General features: G+C 36.6%; 1 protein-coding gene across 3 annotated transcripts; it reads right to left on the bottom strand.

Moving 5' to 3' along the window:
* Positions 1–3,407: 3,407 nt before the first annotated feature.
* On the bottom strand, positions 3,408–14,281 carry CBX3 (chromobox 3). 3 transcript variants are annotated; one of them, XM_015095342.4, is made up of 6 exons: positions 14,204–14,281; positions 13,007–13,058; positions 10,060–10,202; positions 7,803–7,965; positions 5,259–5,353; positions 3,408–4,709 (listed from the first exon to the last, which is right to left on the bottom strand). In XM_015095342.4, the coding sequence occupies exons 2-6, from the start codon at positions 13,028–13,030 to the stop codon at positions 4,583–4,585; spliced, it is 552 nt and encodes a 183-aa protein (XP_014950828.1). In that variant the 5' UTR covers positions 13,031–13,058; positions 14,204–14,281; the 3' UTR covers positions 3,408–4,582. The 3 variants fall into 3 exon arrangements, with proteins under 3 accessions (XP_014950828.1, XP_060270772.1, XP_014950829.1); XM_060414789.1 differs by having other exon boundaries at positions 13,537–14,281; XM_015095343.4 differs by lacking the exon at positions 13,007–13,058.
* Positions 14,282–14,341: the final 60 nt, after the last annotated feature.

A 14,341-nucleotide genomic window follows, 5' to 3' on the forward strand; every position in this document is an offset into this window, starting at 1 on the left:
TCCACATCACCTCATTTTATATGCAAAACCACTTTATTATACAAGCACATACTGGGCAGTTAATACGGACAAAACTCTTACCTTCAAGCCAGTCCCCTTCTCTTTATTCCCATAGTTAATCCTCTGGTTCATACAACTGACCTTGACCTTCCTTCAGCCTTTTTGTGCCCTTTTTCCTCACCTGTAATCTGGGGTCAATCACACCTATTGCAGAAGGCTATTTTGAGAATTAAATGTGATAAAGTATAAAAACCAGTAGTCATTCAACTATCAGAGTATTTCTTCTAAGAATGAAACCATTCTTATGTGTGATCAGGGAGATTTTCATACTGCTTGGTTTTACAGTAAAAACATGGGTTGTAATGGTAAAGATTTGATGAACACAATTTCATATTTTTGTGCTTTTCCAGTTAACATGATTGCCTGAAGAAATCTTTTAACATAAATTCTTAGAACACACACATAAAACCCCACCATAAGACCCAACAACCCTAAATCCTCCTTCCTTATACTCTACTAGCAGATATGCTAAAGATTGTTATGTATCTGAGTAGTGCAGCACATTTACAAGAAATACATTCATAAGGAGAACTGAGCTATGAAGTATTATTAATGGGATAGACAGGCACCTACTACAACCTTCTTAGTTATACCAAATCACCTACTGGCACTTTAAGTTGTTAAGATTGCTCTGCTTGTTTAGCAAATGCTCAAAGGTACAAATTCATTTATTTAACAGAAAAGGGTTGATGTATCATATATGGTTGGGCTTTCCTGGTAGCTCAGCCAGTAAAGAATCCACCTGCAATGCAGAAGACCCTGGTTTGTTCTGGGTTGGGAAAATCCCCTGGAGGGCAGGGCAACCTACTCTGGTATTCTTGGCTGGAGAATCCCCATGGACAGAGGAACCTGGAAGGCTTACACAGAGTCCATGGAGTTGCAAATTTGTTGGACACAACTGAGCAGCTAAGCACATCATACAGTGTACATACAAACACACACACTATTCACATTCAACTTATAGAGATTTTTATCTTTTCCTTGATGCCAATCTGTCCAGGTATTTGAACACATTTCAGGCCTTTTACGAAAAACTTCAGTTTTACATATGGGGCAAGTTTTTTTTGTAGTGGCATTATTTTTTTTGATCCATGAGACCAGGGAAACTGCTATCTACACATCTGACTTCTTCAGAGGAACTGATGTCCATCTTGGAAAACAAAAATCAGAAATGTTCACAATATGGAACAAATCTTTTGACTAAACACCTGACTATAAAAATGCAAGGGAGAAAATGAAAACAGATGAAATTTTAAGACTATCCATGTAACTTCAACTTCAGAATGGGAGAGGTATTTTCAAATATGACATGAAATCCAGAAGACAAAGACTGACAAGAGTTTCCCTGGTGGTCCAGTGGATAAGATCCAGTGCTCCTAATGCAGGGAGCCCAGAGTTTGAACCCTGACAGGGAACTATATCCTGCATGCCACAACTAAATAACCCATGTCACAAAAAAGATGGAAGATCTTCGTGCTGTGACTAAGTCCTGGTGCAGTCAAATACATTTTTTAAAAAAGCTGACTACATAACATTTGTTACAACAAAAGGATCTCATAAATCATGTCAAAAAATTGGCAGGAAAATTATTTGCAACACAAAAATATTATATAACTCACTCCCACCAATTAAAAAAAATTTGTAAAACTACCAATTTATTGATAAGGAAATGCAAACGGTATGAAAAGGATGCTCAACAAAGATATCAGACATGCAAATTAAAACAAGATGCCACTGGACTCGCAACAAAATCAGATTCAGTATTAATCTGCAGTACAAATGAAGATGTGGGATAATGACTACTGATAGAAGAGTACACCAGTACAAGCTTGACTTCAAAAATTTCTGGGAATCCATCTGTATCTACTCAAGTCTTACTATACATTATGTAAAAGAATGTTCACAATCATCTAAAAGCAGAAAACTACAAACAACCTAAGTGTTCATACCCAATAACTGATTCAGTTGGGGAATCTCCATACAACAGCTTACAGTGTCCCTATTAAAATCAGATAAAAAAATTCTTATTACCACTTACAAGACACTAAGTGTCTCACACAATTATTATTTCATCATGATTTATGTTTCACAGATGAGGAAACTGAAGTACAGAGAGGTCAAATAATTTGAGACACTACATTACACTGCTGGTTTTGAAGAAGGGGCCAGAAACCAAGGAAGAGATGGCCTCTAGGAACAGAGATAAGCAGATTTTGCCATCAGAGGCTCCAGAAGGAACCAGCCCTCACACTGTATTTCGGAATTCTGGCCTCCAGAACTAGAACAAATGTGTTGTTTTAGGCCCTTCAAGTTTGTGACTTTTTAAAGTAACCACAAGAAACATACAACATAAGGAATATTAAAATACATGGACAACACAGTTTGCAGAAATGCTCTAACGCTTAATGCAGGGTCATCAATTTCTGATCAAAACAAAAGGTTATCACATACAAACCCACTGTTCAGAGCAAACAGTAGGTCTACAAAAAGGTTAATAAACAGTTTAGTTTTTTCCTTTTCTCTGTATAAACTTTCAAAATTAGTAGAAATGTGTCATAACAGTCCTCAGAATACCTATGATTTAAGATGGCAGTTTCAACAGCCTTAGATATAAATATCGAAATTCCACTTTGATGAAAAAAGTTCCTCTTAAGCATCACTGGAAACTGTATTTTAGTAAGAAAATCTTTTCGTGTTAATACATATTCCAGTTAAAACTACTAAACTCAAAGGGTCTAAAACAGGTACTCTAATGCCTTAAGTGGTGATAGTCAATTCCTAGGTAGGTTGATAAGAAGTCCAGGGTTCCCAAGGACAAACACGTCTGGAGCCCTAGAAAAGCAGAAAAGGACAAATTCTTTTCTACATTGCTTTGTCTTAGCCAATATAACAATGTTATCTTGCTAGAGGACATGTTTCTCCTTAACAAAAAACCTTCTGACTAATCCTGTCATCTTAAAATGTATATTACGGAGTGGGTCTAGTAAAATCAATTGTTCATTCTGATCTTAATTTAAGATGTTGTTGGGAGTGGGTCTGAAAAAAGTATATAAGGCCTTGATAAGACTAGCTAGGGGGGCATTCCCCATCCCCCTTCCGATGTGTCAAAAGCTTCCTTTGTCCCTTACTTTAATAAAACTCTGCTACACAAAAGCTCTTGAGTGATCAAGCCTGGTCCCTGGTCCCAAAGCTAAATCTTCGGAGATCACAAATCCAACATCGTTCATGGTAAGCTATCAGTGATATCACTGATCATATTTATAAACATGATGTTATTAATTCAATGAATATGTCTCTACTCCCACCATAAAGGTCACCAGATAAAGAAAAAAGAAAGTCTAATCACATAAAGGAATATAAAACTATTTATTGACCACTGTTCACCAGTATTTACAATAAAGTAAACAATATACAGTTGAATAACATTCTGATTACTACAAAGTTATTGTTTTTCTTGGCTTCTGCTGAACTAGTAACCCAATATACTGAGAAAATTGAGCCTTCGTGTAAGGAATGGATCGGAGTCAAGTCTGAAAAAACATGTAGGTCAAGCATAGATTAGAAAAGTTTGTTCACTCATTTATTCCTGTAGATCATAAACTGCCAATATTTTAAAACTATCTGATTAGGTTTCAATGAACAAATCTGAGACATCCCATGTATCACAACATTTCCTAAATATAGCACAGAGACTTCAATTTCTTGTAAAACAATGGTTCACCAAAAGGAACCATCAAGTGTCCATTTAACTAAGTTTTGCTTTGCTATATTAAAACATACTAGAATTTTTCTACTTTTTTCATTTGGTTGGGAAGGTTGTTGACAGTGATAAAAATTCTCTTTCCAGGGTTTCTGCATATAAAACTGCACTTATATGCAGATTCTGATAGGGATGCTTTAAAAAATTACCCAATTTAAACTCCTTAATTTATCTAATTAATTGCAAAATTATTTAATTTGAAAGGTTAAGACTTAAATTTTTAATCTAAGTTGAAGTTCTTATATTGCTCAAAATGATGTAATTCCAGAACATGGGCTTATCCATGGTTATGAAAGGCTGTTGTTTAAATATATTTACCAAAACAAAAACCACAACAAAAAATTAACTCCCAAACAATTTACATGTCTTTTATGTATACACATATAAAAAACTCAGAATGGTCCTCAGGCATATATGAGTTAAATGCAAATTCTAAATTCTGATTGAGTAATGACTATGGAGATTTCCTCCAACATTTAGAAAAACTGTTCTCTAATGCTGAGGAAATAATATATCATGGTATCAAATTCTTTCCTACTGAAGGAGGCAACTACAGAAAGCTTTTATTTGTTCAAAGTAACCAGTGCTACAGATGGAAAAAAACAAAAAACCCAATATAACTTCCCCAATATTACTTCAAAACAAACGTATCAAACCTGATTTTCATTAGAATGTAGTTATTTCTTCACACTAATAAATCAAAAAACCAAGACCCACATTTTATATATATATATAAATATATATAAAAGGCAATGCAAACAATTATTGAGCCTCATCTTCCGGACAAGAATGCCAAGTTAGTCTCTCTTCATAAAAAGCAATTACAATTTGAGGACACTTCATATTTGCCTCTTTTGCCAGTACCAAGTCTGCCTCATCAGAATCTTTCCTGTCATGAGAGAAAAAAGTATTCAGTTAAAAAGCCTAAACATTTTTTTGTCAAGTGATAACCATGCATTTCAAAAATCGTAATTCAATCAAAACATGTTTAAGTGCTTCAAGAGGGTTATGTGGTTACTTGTAGCTGTGTTCCAATAAAACTGCATTTTCCAAGACAGGTCAGTTTGCCAATCTCTGCTTTAGCTAAGTAAAAGCGAATCATTCTTTCAACAGATAACTACTTTCTACCTAGAGCTTCCCTGGTGGCTCAGTGCCAAGAATCTGCCTGCCAATGCAGGAGACAAAGGTCTAATCCCTGGCAAACCACTCTAGTATTTTTGCTTGCAAAATCCATGGATAGAGGAGCCTGGTGGGCAATAGTCCTTGGGGTTGCAAAGAGTCAGCCACGACTTGGTGACTAAAACCAACTTGCTACCTAATGATTGTGAACTATTTATAAAGCCTAGATAGATAGGTTTTTAAAAAATTCATAAGTTTTTTTTTTTAATAAAAAACATATCTATTCTTACTTTAAAATACAACAGCAATTCACACTCACCATTTCATGAGGAACATTAATTCTCCACTGCTGTCTGTGGCACCAATTATTCGTTCTGGATCAAGACCTCTGGCAAAACCTCTTGGTTTATCAGCCTGTTCAGAAAAAGTTAAATGATTACATAAATGTTTCCACATATTTCATCATAGAGGAAACTAATATTAACTTCCAATTTGTCTTCATGACATATAGCCTTCTGATAGTGAAACAATGATTAGAGCGAGAGTACTAAACACCTTTTAATTTCCATTAAACTTATAAGCAGAAAAAATAAATCTGGATGTCTATAAAAATATTCTGAATCATAAATCAAGAAAACAATTTTTTTCAAAGACACAAAGCAGGAAAAAACCCAAATCTCTTATTTTTAATGATTATAAATTCTTGAAAGTAGTATTTCAAATTACTTCTAGGAATCAGTCTAAATTACATATTTTTAAAAGCATAAACTATAAATAGCAAACCTGTAAAAAGTTTAAAAAAACCGACAGCAATCAGTGCTGTAATCAATCTGAACGATAACAAACCTTATAAAAATAAACCTGTGGCTCTCAAAAGTGTGGTCTGAGGGACCCCCAGGGATGCTGAAAACCTTCTGGACTATTTATCTTCATGATCTCCTCTTTTCATCTATCTGTGACTTCACATAATATTCACATACTTCTACCAAGCAACATATCACAGCAAACTGAATACTGAACCAAAGTCTTATTAAGACAAACACTGACAAAATTTGCAAAAATGTAAAATGCCAGGCCTTGTTATTCTTAACTGAAAATATGGTATTTTATAAATTTCTACTTTAATTTCAAATGCAGTTAGTACTGACAGTTACAATCCATATAAACAAGTTTTCTGGGATCCTTGAGAACTTCCTGCTGCTGCTAAGTCACTTCAGTCATGTCCAACTCTGTGTGACCCCATAGACAGCAGCCCACGAGGCTCCCCAGTCCCTGGGTTTCTCCAGGCAAGAACACTGGAGTGTGTTGCCATTTCCTTCTGCGATTCAGTAAAGTGAAAAGTCGCTCAGTCATGTCCAACTCTTAGCGACCCCATGGACTGCAGCCTACCAGGCTCCTCCATCCATGGGATTTTCCAGGCAAGACTACTGGAGTGGGTTGCCATTTTCTAGAGTGTAGCAAATCCTTTTTCTCCCCATGAGACTTTTACATCATTACCTCAAGCTCTGGAGTCCGACTGCCTAGGTTATAATGATGCCCCTAACCTTTGTGGCTTTGGGAAAGTTAACTTGTGATTCAGGTTCATTTTCCATAAAATACATACTATTAATACTATCTGTTTCATAGACATTTCAAAGTATCTGAAACGCAAATTTAGTTATTCAGAACACTCCCTGGCACATTACATGGGCACAATACAGGATAACCATTGTTCCTTGGTGGCTCAGTGGTAAAAGAATTCACTGGCGAATGCAGGAGATGGGGGTCCGATTCCTGGGTCAGGAAGATCCCCTGGAGACGTAAATGGCAACCCACTTCAGTATTCTTCCGTGGGAAATCCCATGGACAGAAAAGCCTGGCAGGCTACACAGTCCATGGGGTTCCAAGAGAATACCACAAGACTTAGCAACTAAACAACACTGTTATTAAATGGTGCTTCTATGGAGCATGTGGTAGACTTTCAATTTACTTATAAATGATTCTTAACATTGCCACCTTTTTGCTTTGGTTGCTAAAGCATTCAGAACCAAATCTGTAGCCCCCATCTGTTTTCCTTCTATAAAAACAAAGATAATACACCTACGATCTTGACAGAGTTGACATTAAGTTATTGGACTACCTGTAAAGTACTTATAGTTCAAATTACCTATTTTTAAATCCAAAGTCCCGATCAATAAATCTGTATTGTATATTAGGTCCCCAAGCCTAGATATAATTCAGACCCAAGATCTTTCCCTAAATTACCATGTTAGGCCAAAAGGCAGGGCAAGTATAATCAGTTTTAAAATTGAGGGTAGAAGCAAGGATATAATTTGCCCAAAGCCACAGAGAAACCAATAAAGCAAAGGTTGATTCAAAATACACACGCAGTGAATGAACCAGTTTTCTCAATTCATGCCAATAAAAAAACTATTATGCAAGATTATATACTTCAAAATCAAAGTATTTTTGGGGAATACCAAGGATCATATACCAAAGTTTTGGTCACTACCACTCACTAATGACTGATAATCAGAACGTGTGATATAGATTGTTTTCACTGTATTGTAAGTGATTTTCGATGAAATAACTTTGTATTGTTTTTATTTAATACAGCTGGTTTAGATCAGAGGAAATTGTCTCATCTGGCAGCAAATCCATCAATATACCCAAAATAACAGTAGCACAACGATTTAAAGAAATGTAAGTGCTTACTGGACATTTACACAATGTAGGGTTAAATCATGCCTCTCCTTTCATCCTAAGTATTTAAAGAGCCTTTTTAATGATATTTTTCAAGTACTCGTGTCTTAAAAAGTATTTAAAAAAATCAAGCCATCCTTTTACAAAGAAGCCAGTCTGCTGGCCAATGTTTTATACTTACAGCATCTCTTTTCTTCTTTGATTTGCTATCATCAGATTCACTGTCAGACAAAGATTTTCTTTTTGTTCCATCTTTTTCTTTACCAGCTTTTTGAGAATTAAGAAATGCTTCAATTAACTCTGGACAATCTAAATTTTCTTCAGGTTCCCAAGTATTGTCTGCACTGTGTCGTTAAAAAAAAAAAAAAAAGTTCTTGGTTAATAACCACTGTCCAGATCAATTTAATAATACCCGAGAAAAAGTGCTCTGTACTGCCGATACTTCCCCCTACCTCCTACCCTCTACATGAAGAATCTGTACTTCATTTTGAGTCTACTTGCACAGTTTGTGCTCAGCGGGTAATGTGTCGTATTACCTCCCAAGTAACTGAACCTGACTAGCGGAATAAATGTAGCTAATATTTTTCCAAGTTATATGGACAACTCACTTTGGAATTTCTCACTTTCTTTCAGAAAAGTGAATTCTGGATCCCACCCCAAATTACTTTATCAGATAGTGCCTAGGGTTAAGGCCTCCAATACTGTGTTTTAAAAAACGTAATTCAGAAGCATTCTCAAACATGAGACAGTATTTTCAATTTCTGCTGCAGTATTTCAATTCTACTCAGAGTGGGAAATGAAAAAAGAATGTTTTTTTTTACATTTTTAATTGGTTGGGGAAAAATTTCAAAATAAAAATCATGTTTTTGGGACCCATAAGCAAAAGCATTATTATGAACAGTTTACTATATTGCCTATTGTTGCTTTTGTACTATAGTCACAAAGTAGCTGGGACAGAAAGCCAAAGCCCCAAAAGCTCAGACTATCTTCTATACTGGGCTCTTTAGGGAAAAAGCTTGCCAATCTCTGATACAAGGCCAAGATGACCATTTTCATGTTTTTCAGAAGGGCTGGAAAGAAAATGAATGTCAATTACCAAATGTGAAAGTGAGATCAGCCTACAACATTTGTGACAAGATTGCCAACTTTGTGTGCTTTGATCCAAAAAACTTTTACAGAACTACACACAATGAAATCAATCATTTTAGAGATGCTAGGAAAGATGCTTTAAACCTCTGGTTACAATAAGGTCTGTTGATGTCCCGAGACTCTAAAATTGGCAGACTTAAGAGTGGAGGAGGACGAAAGAGCTAAAGTGGAGCCCCCGTTCGGTAATGTTATTTCAATAAAATATTACCTAATACATTATACAGGAGATAGCAGGTCCTTAGTCACACTAGTGGCCTCAACCATGGAGAGAAAGAGGGAGGAGTTAATTTTCCAGTGTTTTGATGGGTAAGATACATAGACAAACAGCTTTTAATGCCTCATAGGATAAAACAAACAAAACCCCACAAAACTGTCTGCCATATGAGGGTAATCACTTCTTTAGCAAATTGGTTAAGTCTTACTTAAAATACTGCAGACTTGGTTCTAATTGTAAGAAATTTTTTTCTAGTGCCTAAATCACAAACTTACATATATATATTTAAGCTCAACTAAGGGTACTGCAAAAATAGAACAGAGAAACACAAATCTTCCACTCAAATCATAATTCCCAAATTGCTGTGGAGGTGATTTTAAATGTGAATGGTAAAAGCAGCAGTAGATAAGAGAACCATTATACTCCCCATCTCAACCAAGCTCAGAAAACTGTTGTCCACTTCCACCTACACATTTTCAATAGTTACTGCTCAGTCTTGCTGTTTTTGTGGTCTAAGATTAGAATTCAAGTAAATTGTAGATGATAAAGTGAGTATAATTTCTGCATGTAAGTTATTCACAAAACAGTAACATCATAAAGACTTTTGTTAGCAATTAGTAACAGGGAATATGAAGAACCAGGTCGCTTAAAAAATACCTAGGCTCTACTTAAAGAGATTAGGAGAATAGTAAGCCTAGGGTAGGATCTGAATTATGATAAACACTTTTGTTTAAGACCCACTAGTATACCTTATATAGCTTCAATATTTTTTTAATGTCCACTGTAGGGAAACAATTAATTAGCACAGTATCCAACTACATTAAAAAAAGCAACCTGTACTCTATATAATTATATAAATTTGACTCTCCAAGGTAAGCAACTAGTCTCAAATCTGCTTGTTTACAATTGCAGGCTAAAGCCTTGACTCTTTAAACAAGATACCCTGAATTATAGGTGCCTTTAAATTCAAAGAAACCTATGAAAAAATGGATAAAACTATTTTTAAGCTAAAAACAAATTTTAAACACTACTTAAGTACAGTTAAACATATAATAAAAGCACTGAGATTTCTTACTCTGTAAATCCTTTCCACTTCAGGAAATACTCCACCTTCCCATTCACTACACGGCGGTCCAGCACTTTTTCTACTACAAATTCTTCAGGTTCTGCCTCTTCAACTTTTTTACTCTTTCCGTTTTGCTTCTTTCCCATTTTTTGCTAAAACAAAAGGGAGAGATTTAAGAAATGTCTTTTTGTTTGATTTTTGAGTACATTTTAAAGGCTAAAACTGCTGATATTATCACTGCATTTAACACCTAAATTTTCACTTTTATATCCCAAGGCAAACACTTTCTGAAAAAGTTAACAGATAATCAGCAAAATAAAGGAATGGTTGATTCTATGGGTTTAGCTCAAATCTATCCCCCACTACCCTTCACTGAAATAATTCATCAAAGACATTTCCCTTGAAAATTGTTTTATCTTTTCCTAGTTTTATTTCTACATAGTCTACAAGACCAAGTATAGTAGAGTTTTCACTCATTGTAACTACAAGACAGCAAAAAACGACTATTAGGAAACTACTAGAGACTAATACAAAGGAGAATAACAGCGACAGGTCTTATTAGGTGAACCATAGACCCATTAAAAATATAGCTCCCAAACGCTAAGTAAGACCCCCTTTCTCAATTCAAACACCAACGTTAAAATCTGTACAATAAAGAGAAAAGATAGCTGCAGAACGAAAACGTGGTTCAGAACCCTGATATCAATTGCAGGGTCAACCAAGGAGACCATAAGTAGGTTAAGGACAAAATCGTTTCCCCATAATTTCGGTAGATATTACTGACCACTTGGAACAATCTGTAACACTGTTAACTTCAAGAGGCCAAAATGCTGGATCATTTTAATTCACTAATGAGAAAAAAAAACCCTTTTCTTCCTGGTTTCTCAACAGAAAGATTCTAAACTGGTCAACAAAATTCACTTAAAACAAGGTTTTAAGTGTGTGTGTCTGTGTGTGTTTAACACTATTTGAGAGAAGCAGGACACCAAGATCCCTCTACTTTCCAATAACTCAAAATGGAGACTAAGGGGGGAAACCCCACATTATGCTCATCTTGGAATCATTTCACCTTAAAAGAGGTGCTATTTTTAAAAAAATCTTAATTGTCCAATTACTAAAGTCATCCTGCACATTGCATGAAAGCAGGGAAAATTAACACCAATGCCTCAAGATTACAAAGGACATCAAAAAATATATAATCATTTAGAAGTGTATACACACACTTCTAAATAAATATCCTATGAAAGAAATAAAAATCCTGTGAAATTTAAATAATGCAGTCAGCATCTGATTTTGCTGGATATCATTCTCCATGTTAGGCCGTACAACTCTCATTAGTCAAGATACTTGGATATTGTACTCAGTCCAATAACTTTCTGCCTCTGTACAGTACAACAAAGGTAGTGGCAGTGGGAAGAAAGAAGAAAAATGAACATAACAAAAGCTTACTAGATACTGATCCTAAACGAAAAACAAAACTACACCCAAGAAAGTTAAGAGGCTAACGGAGTAAAGAAGAGACAAAATAAACGCAGAAAATTAAAAGATTAAAAAAATTTAGCAGAGGAAACAAAATATTTACTACTATAGCACTCATAAGCTAGTTTCAAATGCTCATCTTTTTCAAGAGAAAATCCACTCACTTTCCCACTTAAAGCACACATTACCTCACAACACTTAACAAAATTATTTTAAAATGAAAAGTAGATACTGAAGACTATCAAACTGTAAGCAGGAGCAATTTAACAGAAGCATCTATTTGCTTTTTGTATCTATATATCTATCCCCACAGTCTCAGGGACAGGTAGCTCCTTTCCCATCCAATACTTTAAAGATACTGGTGATTGTAAAGCCAATTTAATTATCTACATTTTGGTTTACTGATTACGAAATTTGAAAGACAGTTCATTCCTGAGACGTGTTCGAAGATGCTTTGGGCTTTCCCAAAAGCATGGGAATAAAGAATGCCACCAGACAGGCTTTATATTTCATATTTAAACATTTCTCAGGATGTCTGACTTAAAAGTGCATATCTAATGATGAAACAAACAAAAAAACCCACCAACTTATCCTTTTGTTGTGAAACCCAAGGGCAGAAGTTACAAACCAAAAGGAAATGTTTTGCTCATTTAGATGTTAACACACTAACCTTCATATACTTGCAATTATTAACACAATGTATTAGAATTACATAACTGAATTTCATGATTTTTATGTGAATATTTCAGGGCTTAAATTAAAATCTGTAACTTAACAAGGCTGAATACACATATGTCAACAATCTGTAGAACTTTTAATGAAACCTAAGAATGCAAACTGTGGGTTTAAGAACTGCTGGAGAGAAAAAAAATTGCTCAGAAGATCTAGTCTTCTCTCTTTTCTGGACATGCGTGATGTTTTTCATGCTGAGTATTTAAAAAAACTGCACTGCAATGATTTAAAGTCCTTCTGTATTTTAGAATAAGCACGTTTGAAACATGACAGTAACCAAAACAATTTGAAAGACACAACAACTTTCATCTCAATCTAACTGTACAAGATATCCGTTTTATAAACAGGGCAATACTGAAAATACCTGCTTTCTCTAGAATTCAGTATAGAGTAACTTAGAGAACAGTAATCAACAAGGCTTTATTACTTTGTCTGTCTATACCTGTAACCTTCTTCCATGTCACATAAATTTGTGTATCTTTCCAAAATAAAAATACTTGGTAAAACTCACATTGTGCTACCCTCCCAAAATTAGGTTTCTTTAAATGAATCGAAACACTATGAAGTCAAGTGAATGTAATAATTTCCTTTTATGCTCCTAACTTCTCCCCATTAAGTTGTGGGGGAGAGGGAACTTGGAACTACATATGGGTGTAATTTCCCAACCACAGAGGTGCAGTTATAATTTTGGGAGGAAAAAAGTTTGAGTTAGATCCTTAAATATTTTAGGTTTTCATTAACTTACCAATGTAGTTTTATTGGAGGCCATTTTTTATTGCAGACTTGAAGAGCTATTACTAAAAAAATGCATGACAGTTAAGAAGTTTGTAAGACATAAAAAGATAGCTACACGTAAGTTTTTGTTTTGATTCCAACCCCCACCTAGTTAGCTCATGTCATCAAACATATACAAATCCAGAGGAGCAGTTTTAAGATTCTGAGTAAACTAGTGATACGTGCCTGAGAGTATATCAGTGCTGTAAGTTATCTATACAACCTTACTGAGAACCTAGTATCCGCGAAAGCTTTACAGGGTAAAAATTTGACAAATTTTTTTTTTTCCAATCCGAATCCCATTTAAACCATAGTCAGCATTTTAAAAAACTAGCTAAATAACCTGGTTCAAATCAGACAAGTGTCCAATCGATTACAATAATTAGTGTGAATTTCCCCTCTAAGACATTAACAATCGGAAGAGTCGTCTATGTAATTTAATTCTAACTTGGTTTCTTCTTAGAGACCTTCTCAATCACTAGTTGAAAAACTAAAACATACCGAGATGCTCCAGTTACATTTCGTGCCACTTTTGAAAACAAATCAGTTATTTCTGCACTTTCATCCGCTCCCCTTAAACCCCTACCCCACCCGGCTTAACGAGGCCTTAGCGCCCGGCCCCTAACCCCGCCACACGAGAGCGCGGGCCTCGTGGTCAGCGCGTCTGCGGGGAGAAACAAAGGCCGCGGCGCGGGGGCTCAAGGGCACTGCGCCACGGGGCCCGTGCCTCTCCCCACCCGGCGGCGGCCACGTAACGGAGCGCCCGCCGCAGTCTGCGGACACTCGGCTGCGCGGATGCGGGAGAATGCACCGCCCTCCCTGGAGGCCCAAGTCGCCGACCAAGCACGGGACGGGAAGGAAGGCCCCCTCAACCTCGTCCGGGATGGGGGAGGGGAGGAAAAAATGCGCTTTGTCTAGAAATAAGGCGGCTGGCGCCACAGCTTTCAACCTTGAGAAGAGTCTCATCCCCTAAACCAACTACAGACGCCGGCCCGAAGCCAGGCCCGCCACGGGGTCTCTGTTCGCTTCTCCTTTCCTTCCCGCCAGGTCCTGACTCAGGGTCCGGCGAGGAAGATAGGAAGCGGGGAAATGCGGGTCTCTGGGGCTTATGCGGTATCTTAAGCAACACCACCGAGTGAAAGCTAGAGAAAAAAAAAAAGACACCGACTTCACCGCCTCTGAGCTGCTCCGGGTCCCGGGTCTGCGACGTCTCCGGCCCTGCGCGCCTCAAGCTCCAGTCACATCCGAGAGGGAGGGGGGCTGGGGAGCAGCGCTGCGCGCGGGGCCGCCGCTGGGGGGAGGGGAA

This window comes from Ovis aries, chromosome 4 (genome assembly GCF_016772045.2).
Source record: "Ovis aries strain OAR_USU_Benz2616 breed Rambouillet chromosome 4, ARS-UI_Ramb_v3.0, whole genome shotgun sequence".
In the NCBI taxonomy this organism is placed as follows: Eukaryota; Metazoa; Chordata; class Mammalia; order Artiodactyla; family Bovidae; genus Ovis; species Ovis aries.

Excerpts from the sequence above, each read along its gene's own strand:
- CBX3 (XM_015095342.4), bottom strand. The coding sequence starts at position 13,030 with ATGGCCTCCAATAAAACTACATTG. Across the intron at positions 10,203-13,006 it reads CCTCCAATAAAACTACATTG|CAAAAAATGGGAAAGAAGCA; the intron begins GTAAGTTAATGA and ends CTTTTGTTTTAG. Across the intron at positions 7,966-10,059 it reads AAGTGGAAAGGATTTACAGA|TGCAGACAATACTTGGGAAC; the intron begins GTAAGAAATCTC and ends TTAACGACACAG.